Source organism: Melanerpes formicivorus, unplaced genomic scaffold (assembly GCF_026170545.1).
Source record: "Melanerpes formicivorus ecotype bairdi unplaced genomic scaffold, bMelFor1.0.p_v2 SCAF_5, whole genome shotgun sequence".
Classification (NCBI taxonomy): Eukaryota; Metazoa; Chordata; class Aves; order Piciformes; family Picidae; genus Melanerpes; species Melanerpes formicivorus.
In genome coordinates, this window is record NW_027142357.1 from 34,661,545 (window position 1) to 34,678,817 (window position 17,273).

Below are 17,273 nucleotides of genomic sequence, written 5' to 3' on the forward strand. Positions count from 1 at the left end.
GAAATTCAACCTGCTAACTGAATTCATTAGCTGCCAAATCTATCAGCCCATCTCTCCCCACAATCTCTGAGCTTCACTTGCTGTTGACAGGGATTTGGGAACAAACAGAAAATAATTGCAGTGTCTTTGAAGAAAGGAGGAGCCAGAACAAATTGTGCCAGGGCAAAAGAAATGTGCTTGAAGTTTAGCAATACAAAACCAACAGAGCCAATTTGACGAGCAGAACGGTGGTTATCAGATGCGCCCTCGGCACCATGCCAGAACTCCCTCTCTTCTTGGGCCGGGGTCCGTTGCAGAGCGGGGTGTTGCAACAGCTGATGCAGACAGAGTTCACCTTCCCCGGAGAACAAAAGGACTGGTACCCAGCAGAAGCTATCAGGCAGGCTGCCGAAGATGCGCAGGATTTACGATACATGATGCCTGTGACACAGAGCAAAGGTTACTTAGTTTAACGGCAAGAGGGGTTTGCTTTACAACATGGTTCACGCTTGAAAACTGTTGCAAACCCAGTTTACATTTCCAAAGCAAAGCAGGGTGGGTGATTAAGCCAGACACCTCAGCCGTGACACGGCTAACAGCTCTGTGCTGCATGAGCAGCAGAGTCACTGGTTTGGATTTTTCTTTTATTTGATTCTCGTTGGAACCAAAAACATTACAAATTTGATTTACATAATGTATATTAAACGGTGCATTTTATAACCAGATTGTCTTATTTTGGAATAAGCTGTTTGAATAGCTGTAACTGAAATTCAGTTAGTTTGAAGGTGGCTTTTGTTTCTGTTGTTGAACATGTCCAAGTTGTTTCAGGTATCTAAGCAATTACAGTTTTCTGTGCTGTGAATTTGTCTTTTGAGCACTTTTTTCCTCCTTGTTGCTTTGCCACACAGAGACAAGACACAGAACAGTAAAAGGAGACTGACTATCAGCAAAACTTTCAATCCTCCCTGTGCCCCTTTTATGTTTCTTAAAGACAAACTAGAAGCATTTTCCCAGGTAATCTTGGTTTTTGTTGTCTTTGAAGCTTAGTATCTTCAACAACAAACATTTCCATTTGTACAGAAATAGTTTTTCTGACTGTAAAGTCTTTTAAAATGTTAATTTAAATTACTCTTGTTTTAACTAATCATCTAATTACATTTGTAATCTTTCAGATTGTTTTTACCTGAAAAAGACACTTTCTGATGTAGGTAACTTGCAGTTTTGAAATGGCTTATAGAAGCTTTAGAATACATAGTTGCATTTTCCCCTCGCAGTTGAAAATGGTTGTGGCAGTTCCACCTCTTTACAATTTTCCTGCAAGTGATGCAGTTGAAATTGTGTATTGGAAAAACACACACATAACACATAAATAGATAATGGAGGCTAGTTTGTATTGCCCTGTGGTTAGTAAAGGAGGTTAATATTTCTAAGGATAATAAAATTACTATTCCTTTGGAACATGAGATTCTCAAAAGGTTTTTTTGTTTGGTTGTTGGGTTTTTTTTGTCTGAAGGGTGTGGTAACAGGATTCCCTTGGGCAATGGAGCCTCTGCATCCTGTAGCACAGTCCCAGAATGTTTGTTAAATACACAGCAATCGAGACTTGTTTATGGAATGGGTGAGGCAGGAATGTGACCTGTAGGTACTGAATTTACAGAACCTGCAGATACTTATTCATGTCCCAGGGACATGGAAAATAAACACTATGGCACCTACACAGTCCAGGCAATGCCTCTGCAGAACCAACTGCCACTGCACTACCAAGTGCTGCGCACAGCAGCAGAGCACTTTGCTTGGGTGATGCTCAGAAAGAAGGATTTCCTGTCTTTGGAGAATTTTAATTAAAGCAATTCTTTTATACTGTCACAACACTGCTGCCATCCTGACAATGCAGGGGTTTCCCAGTTTTGTGTGCTCGCTCTGCACATCTAAACTCTGAAATGTGTTTTAAGGCTATCTATCTACTTAAACTTATGAAGAGGAGCCCTCAAGTCAGTGTTAAATCTTCCTCTGTCTCTAGAGAGCTTCAATCAATCAGCACAGCAGGTTGAGCCTCTTCTCAAGAAGGAAGAGGAGCTACAGGCTGTTCTAGCTGCAACAGCAAAGGCACACAGATCAAGAAGCACAATCTTTATTACTATAGCTTGCCAAAAAGAAGGGAGCTCTGTCTCTGTTGACAAACCACTGCTGTCAAGCACCCTAACTGTGCTGTCACTTACCAGCTTACAAGACTGAAAGCGCAACTGATATTTCCCACAAAGACCTGGTGCTCTGTACATGTTCCTGTTCAAAGAGCTGCGGGAGACATGACCCCCTCCCATAGTTTGATGAACTTTTTTTCTTTCCCCTTCCCTCTTGAGAAAGGAATCCTGTATTCCATGGAGGTAGGCACAAAAATTATTCTCCTCTCCATTCCTGCATCTCTCCATCACATATTCCTTCCCTGCAGCTACAGATACCCACCAGACTCATCCATTCCTCAGTCTTCCATATAAACAGCAGGAAATCTTGACTTTCCCCTCAAAGCCTCCAAAACCCTTTTGATTTCCTGTTCCCATTGTTTTATAGATCATTTGCTTTTCACTGAAAAGCCCTGTTTGCCATTGGAACTGGTAAGTGATTTATTGGTTTAGGTCCCTAAAATACCATATACTTCACCTGAAGACTAGGAGACTAGACTTGTTCAGTACTGTGATCAGTTAGATGATGCCCTCTGAGGCATGGTTTGCACCAGGCAACTCTGAGAGACCTCTCCTGTAACAAAATCAAAATCCTGCAACTTAATTCCACATGTTTACAACAGCTCTGTTCTCCAGAATTAATTCCACAGCATAATCCTGAGCTCCTCCTGACGCTGAAACAGTTATTCCTGTACAGACTGAAAATCCACAACTGGAAACACATTCACACCTAAATAGAGAGAATAATCTAACTAGCAGTAAAATCCCATTGTAAGGCTTCTCCTGTGCTGTTTCTGACTTACAGGCATTTCTGACTCACTCTCCCAAATAATTGCTTATTCCCATTCCCAGGTCTAGTAATCTGAATTGTAACAAGGTTATTTACATAATTCAAAACCTATGACCACTACCAGGCTAAAGACATGCCCTTCACCTCCAAGGCTTTTTATATTTTCAGTAATGATAGATTCTTTTGAGCTTGCAGGTAAGTTCCCATCGTGCTTTTAATGAAGCATCAGGTGTGATCTACACTGATCAGGGTGCAAAGGCTGTGCCTTTTCTCTAATACTGCAGTATTCTTAGAGAAAGAAAGAGTCAGGCATAGAAGACTGATGGAAAAAGAGTGCTAGCACTACAGGAGGGACTTTTTCTAAATGCTAGCCATCACCTTTTTTTTTTTAAATATAATGTATTTTTACCATGAGTGTGAAAAAGCAGTGACACTTTAAATAGTGTGAGTTAAAGGCAGGAAAAGGACTCTTAAGCCTTCTTACTATCATATTGTGATTCCAGCTTAATTGTGGTAGGAAATAAAGTAGTGAAACTGATTTCTATGGGTTGATGCCAGGTACACTACTCCACTTCCTCCAGCACACAGGTCAGTGCACCCTAGTTACAGCAGTTCACCTGCTGAGTTCAGAGAGGCCAGCAGCCACCCACCCATTTGGGATTCTCGCTAGAGGGTTTTCCTGAGACTCCTCTGTTGCAGTGGGTGTATTGTACTGTTGAGCCCATTCTGAACCTATTTCTGAGATCTTCCTGAATCATTTGCCATGGGCAGACTGCAAAGTGGTTATCTGCCTCCTAAGTTCATACCACAGACATAATGGCTAATTACTGGATACTCTTGCTTGAGCAATCAGCTTGGTACATTCATTATCACCTAGAAATGTAACAGCAAACCTTTCTGGGAGCTTTTCTTTTACCTCAGACTGTTTTGAGTTGCTGGCTAGGCAGTAAGAATACACCCTGCTTTTACTGGGTAAGCTGTTCACCTGCAGTAGTTTACACTAGTGCTCAATCAGTATATTTACTAATATAAAATTAATCTACTTACTGCTTAGTCTCTTGATGGATGAGTATCAAACAATGTGTCCTTTATTGTGTGTTCAGCAGCCTCCAACTGCAGTGTGGGTTAGGCCTGTGGGTAGGTACTATAATGTTTCACTCTGAAATACCTGCTACTAACTAATTAAATAATTTTCCTTCATTCTGACTTCAAGGTTTGTGGGGTTGGCTGGGGACGCAGTTCAGACACAAGCACTTTTATGGAGAAGGGAGTACACAAGTCTAGAATATCTGTGTGATAAAGCAGGAGTATTGCACACCCTCTTCTTCCACATACACCTGCTACATTTTTTTAACAAAACCCAGAATAAGCAAGAAAGCAAATAAAGCTGAGCAGCTTTCCCATCATTGGGCACTCTGCCCCACACGGTCATACTTTCAGCCCATGTAAAGGCCCAATATACTATTTCTGCAGGATTTCTGCCTTACCCCATGCAATGAAGCAATGGTGTAAATCTGAAAGCTTTTCTACAGTTCCTGCTTGTAATGCTGATTGTCTCACCTAGATCCTATGCACATGCACCCCACAACTGCCAAGCTTGACCCACTCTGCCTAGCTGCAGTCTAGTCCTGTGCAGCCACACCTTAGCACTGTTTTGGCCACATGCAGAGGTGTTTGGTCTTAACAGCAACAAACAATTCATGCTACAATTAGTTCAAATCCAAAAATGAGAATTCTTCCACCTACCCTGTCTGCAGGGCCCTGTACATGTTCTCTTGAAACACAGCCTAATGCATTTTAGGCCAAGCAAAACAAGGTGACATCACTTCTACATCTCACACTGTGGATACAGAAGGCACCAGAAAAATGAAGCTTTTTCTTTTCCTGCTTGAGAAGTATCTTATTAGGCATCTCTAATTCTGCTGCTATAGCAGGTAGAGGCAAAAAAGAGCAACTGTAAGCATTACACCCCAACTGAAGAGCCACCATAATCCAAGCAGTATGAAATTGTAGTTTGCACCTGTACTCTCAAGACTGTCCTTCAGCAAAATATAGAATCTCTGAAGCCAAACCAGGCAACTAGAATAGCACCTCTGAGATCAGTGACCTCATTTCTAAAAAAGTCACCTTCCAATTTCATGATCAAACTGCTCTGAAGCTGCTTTCTGCAGTGCCACACCTCAGCAGGAATTCACAGCCTTCTGCTTCACCCCAGAACAGTCCACAGCCTCATGGCCACAAAACTCTTAGCTCTAAGTCTTCCCATTGAGGAGATGCCACTTTGCTCAATGCTCACTTTTCACTGCTTTAGCAAGCAGTCTATGCACTAGTGGGCCCACCAGCAAGACATTCTTGAGCAGTCACAAAACCACCTTTTCAAGACTGGACCAGGAGCTGAGGTCATACACAGAAAAGTTTCAGCATCTCAAGGTAAGTAACTCAAAGTTAGCAGGCAGTTTTGAGGAAAGTTTCCCATCAGTCTTAGATTTGGTGCTGAATCTTGCCCATCTCCTCCAAGCAAAAGGCAGAAAACTGGCCAACAGTTGACATTTCATACTGTGGCAAACAACTCATGAGACACCCCTGACAGTTGTCCTAGCTCTAGTGTTAGCATAGTTTCATGATAAATATATCATTTGGTTTAGGTGTTCTCTAATGTTGCTGTTAATAAAAACAAGCCCAAAGAGTGGTTATGAACTGATACTCTCCCTTTGTTTTAATATCCTGAATACTTTCAGCTATCCTATCCAACCTTCTAGTCCTGGTGATATTCAGTACCCAGTAGGAGTTAGAAAAGCTCTTTTGTGATACCTGCTGAAATCAAGTGAGAACCTACACCAGTGCAAGAACGCCACCTAAACATTTAATACTCCTTCCTGAGGAACATAAAATATACATGTGACTATTTCTGGATTTTACTACATTAGTAATGTTGAAGACTGAGTATAGGCCACAGACAAATAGGTTTCTAAACTACATTTTTTAGTTCCTATAATAGGTTTTACACCAGTCTTTTTCTGGCTACTGTGGTTTTGCTGTAATAACTGTCTTCCTTAGCCAGCTCCTGTTCACATACAGCATGAGGTGACAGACTGCAAAAGGTCCTACAGTGATTTTCTCTATTTTCTGGAAAAAGTGATTATAAGTATTTGATCTAATAAGCTCCTAAATATCTTAGAAGGTAACCAAGTGTTGAAAAGCAATTGTTCTTCTGATATTGTGTTTCCCCAAACCATTGTTTAATCAGATCATCTTTTTATTGGTTTAAAACATGAATTAAGCCTCCCCACTAGAAATCCTTTTATCTATGATTGTAAATGCACTGTTAAAAAAACCCAAACCACAGTTTAAGCCAGTCCAAAGTATAACCACATCCAACCATGTCCCATGTCTTTCATTTTACATTTATTTTCCCTGTCCTCCTCTCAACTTTCTCTCTGGCACTCGAGTGGTTTAAATAATTTGCACCTTGCTAGGAAGTTTATAGTGAAGTTTACTAATTGTCTTATAAACAGCTAATTAAATACTATAAGCAACCATGATCAGCGTTTTCCAGGTGAAAAATCTGAGGCACTGAAATTAAGTAACTTGAAGTCTGCCGCAGAGTCGTGTCACACACTTCCTGAGTTTTAATCCCGCGGTTTGGGACTGCAGCTATTTCATCCTGACCCCTCCCTTTCATGCATTCAGTAGACAAGATGAAGTGTATTCATGCTATTAGGCTCTTACAGAGCGTACAGTTCTATAAAAACCCCACAACATACAACACAATACAGCCAAAACCAAAGGCAACAACAAACAACAACCCCACAACCCAAAATACGCCCCACTCAGCCTGCCTCCCCCAAACCCTACTAGGTTGGTTTACTTTCATCATAATTTTCTATCAACACTTGCTCAGTATCATCACAACCCTTCCATACACTGGGCACTTTTAAAAAGCTCCTCTTTTTCTCAGAAACTAATGTGATAGCCTAATAGGAGGGGTTTTATAATGCAAGATTGGCCTACTCACACTCCTGACCTTAACTGACCTGATATCATGCAGAAATTAAATCATCTCAAAAGAAACCAGGACATCTCTTTGTAAGACATGCCTTCTAATTCTGGTACTGGAAATATGACTCAAAACTGAATTATCAATAACAAAAATGACAGTACAAAGCAGTCTTTGTCGCTGCTTGCAGGATCACACAGCAGAAGCAAGGCAGTGAATACATAGACCGAGAAAGTTAGGTACAGTTGCTAGTGGTGGTATTATCAAGTTTGGGGTTTTTTAGGCCACAGGAGGCTACAAACCAGAGGTCAAATCTGAACTTTCACCTGCATATCTAATTATTTTGTTTTCTACTGTCAATTAATTTCTCTGCTAATATGGATTTACAGTCGGGCACTAAAACATACACTCTTTCAAACAAAGCCAGCTCACAGCCTTCCATCAATCTGTTCTGCCCTGATACAAAGGTATCAAGACCTAAATGGCCTTGGATATCACAATCTAAATATATCTCAGCAAGAGAGATGAATTTAGACTTGATTTTCAGAATTCTCTAAGAGCATTTTTCTCAATCCTTATCTGCTGAAACAAACTGGAAAGACACTGTCCTTCTGTCTCTGCAAATGTTCAGATGCTGCACCCTTGTAATAACTAAGTCCCTGTGCTGGTTTTGGCTGGATAATTTCCCTCACTGTAGCTGCTGTGGGACTGTGGTTTGGATTTGTGCTGTAAAGTGTTGGTAACAGAGGGATGTTTTCCTCAATACTGAGCAGTACTTACACAGAGTCAATGCCTTTTCTGACTCTCACACCAGTGAGCTGAGGGTGCACAAGAAGTTGGGAGGGCACACAGCTGGGACAGGTGACACCAACAAACCGAAGTGATATTCCATACCATATCATGTCATGCTCAGCATATAAAGCTAGGGAAAGAACAAGGAAAGAGCAGACACTCGAAGAGATGGTTTTTGTCTTCTAAAGTAACTGCAACAGAGTCCTGCTTTCCTGGAGATGGCTGAACATCAGCCTACTGATGGGAACTGGTGAATGAATCCCTTGCTTTGCCTGCACACACAGCTTTTTGTGTCTTTACCTCAACCCACAAGTGTTCTCACTTTTAACTCTGCCAATACTCTCCCTCATCACACCGGGCAGGGGAGTGAGTGAGCGAGCGGCTGTGAGAGGCTGAGTTGCTGGCTGCAGTTAAAACCTTGACAGTCCCATAAATAAATTTACACACAAACAATTTTGTTGCATCCTATGGCACCCTATCCATGACAATACCCTTGGTTGTCCAGACCAGTTTTAATGGAATGGCTCACATGTTTACACTTGCATGCCAGTACCTTTGAAATCCATTTAGCTTTTCTATCTTTAGATATTTTCATGCTTACAGTTTCATAGAATCATAGAACTGTTAAGGTTGGAAAGGACCTCAAGATCATCTAGGTTCAACCCCGCTGCCATGGGCAGCCTGCCTGACTTGAGAAGGACCTGCCTGGATTTTGTACCATTTTTTCCACTTTCAAAGACTCATTGGTAATTTGGCAAAATAGGTTATATCAAGTTTTAACAAAACAAACCAACCAACCAAAACCAGACTACAAAGTGGAAACAAACCCAGGTTGGATTAATTACAATACGCCTGCGAATGTTGTGATAAGCTCCCTGAGAGCTGAAACAAGTGATAGGGTCATAAAGAAGTGTTTAGAAATACAGACTTATTTGTGTGTGAAATGCAATAGGAAACTGTTAAAGGAGATTTAAGAGGCACCAGGCTATGGGCACTGTATCATCACAAAATTTATCTGTGTACCTTTCACACAAGTTGAAGAAATAAACTAACATAAAAAGCTACTGTCCTACGAAAAATGAAATTCACTGAACCAGATACCACAACTTCTTAAAATAATGCATCCCTTCACCACTTGGATCTTTGTCATGACTTCTAGGTCATAAGCCACTTGAACTAACTCCACTTGCTTTTCTGTACTTGAAAGGCCGTCAGAAAAACAATCTACTACACACTGTCTGTAACTTCTCTCTAGCTGACACTAGTTCAGTTCATTCCAGATGTGGCTGGAAGTTTTCTGAGCAACCCAAAGATTGGAAGGAATTTACCAGTAAGAAAACAGCTTTGGCATCTGGAGAAGCGTTTCTTAAGGGTAATGTAACTGCAGCTCCAAGTTTTCACCACATAGAAGACAATAACTACACATACTGTAAATCTTTTAGCCAGCATGAAAAAAAACTGCATGTTATTATAACTGGTTATTATGTCTTCATTTCATGGGCTGCCTGGCATCACAAGATGTGATGTCACAGGTCACAATGGTCACAGGCCATGTTTTAATTTTTACTGATAATCTTAGGAGGAAAAAAAACCAAATTACTATGCTTTAATTAAAAAATAACAATTAAAAGTTCTTTTGTGTTGATATTGCTTTAGCCACAAGTGACGGTGTAGAATAAAAACCACTAAATCTTCACCACCAGCTCCGGGGATGTTTCCTAACTATTTCCAAATGGATACTGGGGATGCAGCTCTTACTGATAAAACTTTAATGCCTACAGTGATTCTGGAGATGTTAAACTTTGTTTGCTGTTTTAATCATATTGCCAATAAATGTACACCAGAGTATAATTTCCCCTTGATACAAGCATGCAATTAGTATTAGTTCTAATGGAAGCTATACAGGAAAACAGAAAAAATAAGTATGTGTTTCTGTAATCCTAAACAGTCATACAGAAAGCAATTTAATCATGGTAGCAACACAGGAAGATTAAAGAAAGTAGCAAACTCAGGTGTACAAAGTAGCAAACTACAGGTGTAGGCCAACTCATCACACAACTTAGGTTTCCTCTGCCTGATAATCAAATGAGAGGGAAAGCAATACTGAGAAGAGTTAAATAAACAACTTATGATTGATTCAACAGTCAGATGATGATGTTGTTCATGATGCTTCCATGCACTACTTTTAAGCACACCCTTAAAGCAATTGCTTCAGTTACACTGCAGGATTACATTCTATGTAAACACATTAAAAGGACCATTGTAAACCAAACAAGTAAGAGAAGTTTCATATTGCAGATTAATAGAAATAATGAGATTGTTTATGAATTTTCCTTTGCAAGCAAATCAGGAAACACTTTTATATAGACAAGCCACTTCAATCAGTCCTGCTACACCAGCTACTTTTCCTTGCAAAAGTATGTTCATAACTACACTAGAGCACAAGGGGTATTGTTCAAAACATACATATGGGGATGGGAGACTTCAGAGAAATTTAGACTTTCTGGACTGTCTCGTCCTTCCTATTTTCTTTCTTATCTATTCACATTGCAAGTTTCATTTTGCCTCAAGTAGGTGTTAGATCAGCCCTTACTCAGATAGTTCTTGCCTTCAGTAAATGGTAACCTTCATTATCAGTATGTTTTCTATGGTATATGTTTAAAAGTATATATATACATTATATATTCATCTACTTATGAGGATGTTTCATCTGATTCCAGCATTCTGTGGGACTTCTTTGTTCCTACACATACTCTCAAACCAAAGGAGTACTGACATTTCCAATCAAAGTTCATAGGGAGGAAAGAGAGAGGCAAGTGGGAGAGGAGGATCTGCCATGGGTATTTCCACAAAGTATCTGCAAGTGGAATTATTATATGCAGGACTTTGATCCTTTATCAAACATTACATGTTTTTCAAACACCTGCTAATTCAGTTGAAAACTGCACTAGAAACTCATCTTTTATGTTAATGTCTGTGGGACAAAAATTACTTGGTATAATCTGCAATGTCCCTTTCCTTTCTCATCATTCTTCCCTTGAAAGAAAGCAAGCACTGGCTTTTACTTTTTTTAGGTATTGCATGGCAGGAAAAGAACTCTCTTATTCTTCTGTATCTCCCATTGGAACAGAATGTTAACATAACTGCATAAAACTTGTTCTAGCCAAACCTTTAAACACAACCCTGCTTGAAGTGAAAAAGGACATTTGTCACTTGACAAAGTCTCCAGCTCTGTGCAGTGACAGATCCCCAAAGTGCGACTGAAATATAAACCGCCACTGCAAAGGGCCTGTTTGCAGGAGAGAGAATTATACTAGTTACACATAATCATTTAGTCAGGTACATGGTGACATGATGCTCAACTAATTTTAAATTAGTTGTGCAATGGAGCAAACTTCTGCCTGATACTACAAACAGCTGGGGCAACGTGCCTGCTGATTTACTTCAAAATGTTACTGACCAATGCCGCATCCTTACTACTTTCATCACTTTTTAAGCTCTCAGTTAGGAACCTTCTCGTCCTATGGTTCTCTTTCACTGGGAGCTTGAAAGGACCAGCCAAGACTGGCTCTCCAAACACTGAAATAATATTCTGAGAGAACACAGTGGCATCTAAAGCAGTGATTGAAGAGGAGCGGTTGGCCTAACTATCTCAGGCATAAGTAACTACAACATAAATGAAACAAACTGCAGAGATCTGTAGTCCTCTGCTGCATTATTTACATAAAGTTTAATGCAGAAACAAAGAGGAACCACAGAGCTGTCATTCCACAACTCAACAAAACACTAACCAAAAAAAAAGTAAGAAAAAGAAAGTCACTGCTACAGGCCAAGGACTATATTGGAGGCACACCACAGAATGTAAGTCAGTAACCCCCTTGATGGTAAAGCAAATACTCAGATCAATGCATGCTGCAAAGGAAGGGTGACCACATCAATAGGTTACTGATTCACACCATGAACTTTATCTCAAAATACCGCATTTAACTTTTAAATAAGGTTGAGGAGGGCTTGTAACATTTTGCCCACTGACACTACTATATTTTATTAAGAACAAAAATGGGTTAGCCTAACAAAAATTAAATTATATTCCTTTGACTGTATCTAGTCAAGAGGAAAAACTCCAATTACAAGATTGTGCTGTCAAATAAATGCAAATTCACATCTTTCACATTCTGGGTTAAAAATTCAAACTCGAGCCTATTATAAATTAAAATCAATATTTGAAACATTTCAGCTTTCGGCGATAAGCAACAACTGAAAGAATCAAGTTAGGAAATACATTGGTGGAAATGGAATGAATTATTAAATAAAACTTTGGAAAATAAGGCATTTATATTACACACATTTAAATATCAATTAGGAAAAAAAAAACCAATAAAGGATGATGAACTGAATCATTTCTGTTTTACAACCAATACTCTCCAGAATTGACTGAGGATAACAGAGAAACTAAGCTTGCAATTTAAATTGCACTCAATTTGAAATAGCTGGGTTAAAAATGCAAATTTATTCACTAGCTGAAATTTACAGTCTTTAAGCTTAAAGTGAATAAAAACTGCATTTGCAGAAGTGAATGCAATAAAATGAAGCAGTGGTACCTGCTTTGCACCGCTTGTTAGTTACCTCCTAAAGGAGGAATCCAAGGATCTGCTCAGTAAAAAAAAACCACCACCTGAAAGTTTAAGAACTCCTTATTTACTACATTGCAAACCAAGTTCTTCACAAGATTACATTATATATATGTATATAAATATGTCTAAAATCTACTAAAATAGTCCAAATCTGCATGTCAGTGTGCTACTGCCAACTGGCCAGACTGCAGTCTTGCCTGCTGGTCTGGGAAGATGCAAGACTCTCCCCACCCTCCACACAGAGCACACCCAAGGCTGTCTCCTAGTACACCTGTGGGGTGTGCACACATGCAAGCCCACATACCCTAAAGGCTTGAACTTTAATTTGTGAGGGGCGTACTTGACTGGAAACTCTTTTCTAACAGTCACCTGGAAGGGAAGATTACAGGTATATTGCTGGAAGACTGAGACAGTCTGAGGGTGAACTGAACTGATGTCATGGGTTGAGCTGAATGTGATGATGATATTCCATACCATGCTGCCATCATGCCAGCCTCAAAATCAAAGTGCTGGCTGGAGCAAAATCATGGGGCTTGAAGCTTAGATTGTAACATGAGAGGTTTCCTGTTCTGGTTGCTGCTTCCAGTTTCCGCTTTTTGGGGTGTTGGTGTTTTCCATTGGGTAGGTTGAGGATTGAAGGTGGGGAGAGAGGGGAGCTCTCTGGCTGCTGCTTCTGCATTTTGCTGTGCTTTTCTGCAAATAGGCTAAAGTCATTGCGCATTGTATCATTTCCAGTAAAACTAACTCTATCTACCCGGGAGTGGGGGGGGTTGTGTTACTTTCCCTCCCAGCTGTGTAACAAGGGGGCTTGCTGTATTAACCCTTGACAAAATGAAAACACAAAGAAATCAGGGAAGATATTAAAAACCCACAACCAAACAACCAAAAATCCCAACAAAAACACAAACCAAGTGAACAAATTCCCCCCATCCCAAACCAAACAACTTAAGAATGAAATGCAAACGGGCTTTTTTATCTATCTTGAAGGTCTCTTCCAACCTGGTTTATTCTATTATAGTCTACCTTGTTTACAGCCCTTCAGATCGCCACAGCATCCATTTAAACCTATTAGAAGTACTGTTGAAGCTGTAGTGTGCAGATAGCAAAGCTTTCAAACAGTTATTTAGCGGTACTTGGGACTTCAAAAGCACCTTCTAAGCCCTAACTATCTCCCATCACCACCACCTTTTCAAAGTAAACTTGAAATAAACATGAAAACACTCCACTAAGGTAGAGCTTGGAAGCGACTAACCTACCATTAAACACAGATTTTTGTCTCTGCACTGGAGCTTCTCAGTACAGTCAGTGGGGATAGTGTTATCCAGGATGAAAGGAAGTACCAGCAGTTCAGCTACTTTTGATAGGTAACAACAATTGTTACTATTTATCTATGATTCATAAGGTAGTGATCTGAAACTACCACCACAAGCAGTACTAGCTGATTGACAAGCAAATCAAAGACACTGATGAACAGCTTCCTACTGCAAAGAACCAATGTTACTGTTCAAGACGGATGGCTGCACACATTTGCTAGGTAGAGAGCCCCCTGTTACTGAAGGACTCCCTGAGAAAGGACAGGGTACAACTTGATTTACATTCACAGCGTAACAGACCACTAGATCAGACGACTCCACGCTCTAAAGCACTGCCCTCAGTTACCAGATGTGCAGCTCCAGACAGCAGCTTCCCCTTCAGCCAGAGTTCTCAAGACCCAACCTGCCCTCCACTCCTTATGCCTGGTGCAGAGGTCATAGCTACTGGAGCCTGGTGTCTCAGCAGTTGTCCGTAGCAAGGGCAGGATGCTGCATGAACTCCAACTCCCAAAAACACATTCCCTGGCCATGCTACCCAGCCCTGAAGACTTATCCTCCAGTAGAAGCCTAAAAAATGAGACAGTTCCCACCCCACTTTGAATGCCTTCCACAATGCTGAATAAAACCCCCTCAATTTATAACACAGCTTCAAAGACAATAGAGGTGAGATGCCGAACCACAGCTAGTGTCCTCTTGAACACATTTATCTCCAAATATGCTAAATTAATTACAGTAGGATAATGCCCACTTAGACTTAGAAAGTGAGTATGGCACATACATCCATTTGTGCCATCGTCTCCCTGCCAGACTACTCAATGTTCACGTCCCTCTCCCTTCTTTATTTGTATTTTCCTCCATGGATGAAAGCAAAGATGACTACACTTCCCCTTAAGATGAACCTTCAGAGTATATAAATTACTAGAGTAAATAAAAGAAAGGAGGGAATTACTAATTTAATGCTCTTCCATCTCTGGGGGGAAAAGCCCATGTAATTAACTGTAATGAGATTAAACTAACTTGTTGTTATTAATTTCCCAGTGCTGAGAAACTAACTTTGAGACCATAAGACTGTGTATTAACAGCTTTATCAACATTTGGCTAGCATCCTTCAGTTTTTACACCAGTTTTAAAGGAAAATGATTAACTTTATTGAGTTGCAAAGTCACTTAGAAGTATATGTAATTGATTCTGGTCCGCTTAGGTAGAAACGACATTCCATTTGTAGCTGAAGACTCTAAATGAGTGCAGCCAAAAGCAACAAATGCTACCCAGAATATCCAGAAGTATTATAAAATTCTTACCAAAACTTTTTTCCATTACTTCTTTCTGACACATATCTTGAACATTCACTGTACAATTCACAATGAACTCCGGTGCAGAGCAGTCATTATTTAGCTGGAACTCCTCACACTGGTAGCACTGTATTTGCAAACCCAACCCTAGAACAGACAGAATTTTGCTCATAATAATAGCAATTAAAAGAAACCCTAACAACATGTGCCAGAAATCTTTCTTCGCGTTGCTGTTCCTCACTATTCAGCAGCTCAGCAGATGTAGGGCTTTGACAATAATAACGTAAAAGAAACGAGTCGCCCACTCAGCTGAGGCTATGCCTTGAGTGCTTAACACCTGCCTGAGCAGCGGGCTCCTTTCCGCGGGGACTCCGCTGTTCAGCCGCTCCGGCCCTGCCTCCCCAACGCGGCGCGGAGGAGGCTGCCGCCAGGAGGCGGCGGGCACCGGCACCAACAACGGATGGGCATGGGCACGGGCACCGCACCATAGCCTGCCCGGCCCCAGGGCTATCCGCAGCACAGCGGTCTACAACTACCGGCGCTCCAGAGAGAGAGCAAGCCAGCTAACAGTTACGCTGCGGCTCTTACTCGTGCCGACGGGTTTATTTAACTACTAATTAATTACAAATTATTTAATTGCAATTTTGTCATGCACAATTACAGCTGCAGAGCATCCTTCACCTCCCTCCTTTATCAAGCAAACGAGGTGCTCCCCAGGAGCCGCTTCTCTCGGTCCTCCACTGGGCCCCCGCATCGCGGCGATTCACGGACACCAGTCGGAGAGTCCCGGCCCGCGTCTCCCCTCCGCCGACAGAGCCTGCTCCCCGTGGGAAGGGACCGCCAACCCACGGCCCAGGGCAGGCGTGAGCGGCGCTGGTGGTCAGCAGAGAGCATCCCTCCGAGTCCGGTGCCGGCCGCTGCGTGCGGAGCGGTTCTCGCCTCGTCCGGAGGCCGGCCAGCGCCGGAGACCACAGGCCGGCACTGCCCCACTGCCGGCGGGGGAGAACTCTCCGACCACAGTCAGGACGGCAGGCTCCGCTGCCCGGCTCCCGCTGAGCGCTCGGCGCCAGCTCCGTCGAGGGGCTGTGAGGGGACGAAGCGTCCCCGGAGCTGCTGTGGCCAACCCCGGCTCTCATTGGCCTCTCCGGAGAAGCGGCGCGGAGCCTCTTACCTGGAGCCAGGCACAATCCCCAGAAAGTTGCAGTGAGGAGGAAGAGCCGCATCCTCCCAGAGCCGCCACCGCCGGGCTGGCGGGCAGTCGCGAAGGGGCATCAGAAGGAGAGAGGCAGCGAGGGCGCCGTGCACTTGTGCCGCTTTCACGCCGCCTCCGCTGCGGAGAGGCGCCTCGGGAGCAGGCGGCGGAGCCCGCCCGGCTCCCGCCCTGCCCAGCCCCGCGCCGCGCTCCAGCCTCGCCGGAGTTGAGCACTAAGACTGGAAGAAACTGTAGGAGAAGCGAGAGCTGGGGGGCGGCTCCCCCCTCCCTCCCCAGCACCATGTGATGCCGGCGGAGCGGGGCGGGGATCCCCGCCAGCCGCCCCGCACCTTGCCTCACCCAGCGCGCCTCAGCGACAAGGAAAGTTCAGCGAGGGAGAAGACAGCCCCCCGCACGTAGCTCTGCCCGCACCGCCGACTGCAACTCGGCGTCCAACTCACACAGTCCCTGTCGCGACCCTCTGCCTAGAGGCGACTCGCGCACCCCTCTGCATCTGCTCCCCGGGGTCGGCTGCGAGCCACGCGCACCCGTCCCCCTACCGCAGCTCGAGGCAGCTCCCTCCCTTTTCCCGCCCGCCCGAAGCCCACAGGTGGCTGCAAGCGCGGCTGTGAGGGAGTTACAGGCCCGGCCTCGCTGCGAGGCGTCGCTCTTCTCCTACCAACATCCCGCCAAGCTCACCTTTCCCGGAGGGAAGGCGCAGCCACACATGTGACACCCCCCCCCCCCCTCCCTCGCTCGCTTCGACAGAGACTGTCCCTTCCCTTCTGCTCCCTGAAAACGACTCAAGCGGGGGGCGGGGAGCGAACGGGTGGGGTGGCCGTGGACGTGTCGGTGCGGCGATCCCTTACCTCCTCCGCGAACACTAACAGGCAGGCACCTCGTTACCGGCGGCCGGGGTGGGGCGGAGGCTCCGCAGCCGGTGGTCCCGGAGCCGGCTGCGGCTGCCTCGGCCCGGAGCGCGTGGGCGCCTCGGGGCTGGCGAGGCGGGCTGAGCCGCGGCAGCCGTTGGCGGGGGAAAGCGGGCTGAAGCGGCGCGAGCGGCCGCAGCCCTTGTTGGCGGGCTCCCCATGGGAGGGCCGGGGT

The 17,273-nt window shown here is 43.5% G+C and overlaps 1 protein-coding gene across 2 annotated transcripts; it reads right to left on the reverse strand.

Moving 5' to 3' along the window:
• Positions 1-184: 184 nt before the first annotated feature.
• Positions 185-16,435, reverse strand: LYPD1 (LY6/PLAUR domain containing 1). Of its 2 annotated transcripts, XM_068139110.1 has the most exons (3): positions 16,149-16,435; positions 14,987-15,124; positions 185-420 (listed from the first exon to the last, which is right to left on the reverse strand). In XM_068139110.1, exons 1-3 carry the CDS (start codon positions 16,198-16,200, stop codon positions 185-187), a joined length of 426 nt encoding a protein of 141 aa, XP_067995211.1. In that variant the 5' UTR covers positions 16,201-16,435. The 2 variants fall into 2 exon arrangements, with proteins under 2 accessions (XP_067995211.1, XP_067995210.1); XM_068139109.1 differs by lacking the exon at positions 16,149-16,435 and having other exon boundaries at positions 14,987-15,245.
• Positions 16,436-17,273: the final 838 nt, after the last annotated feature.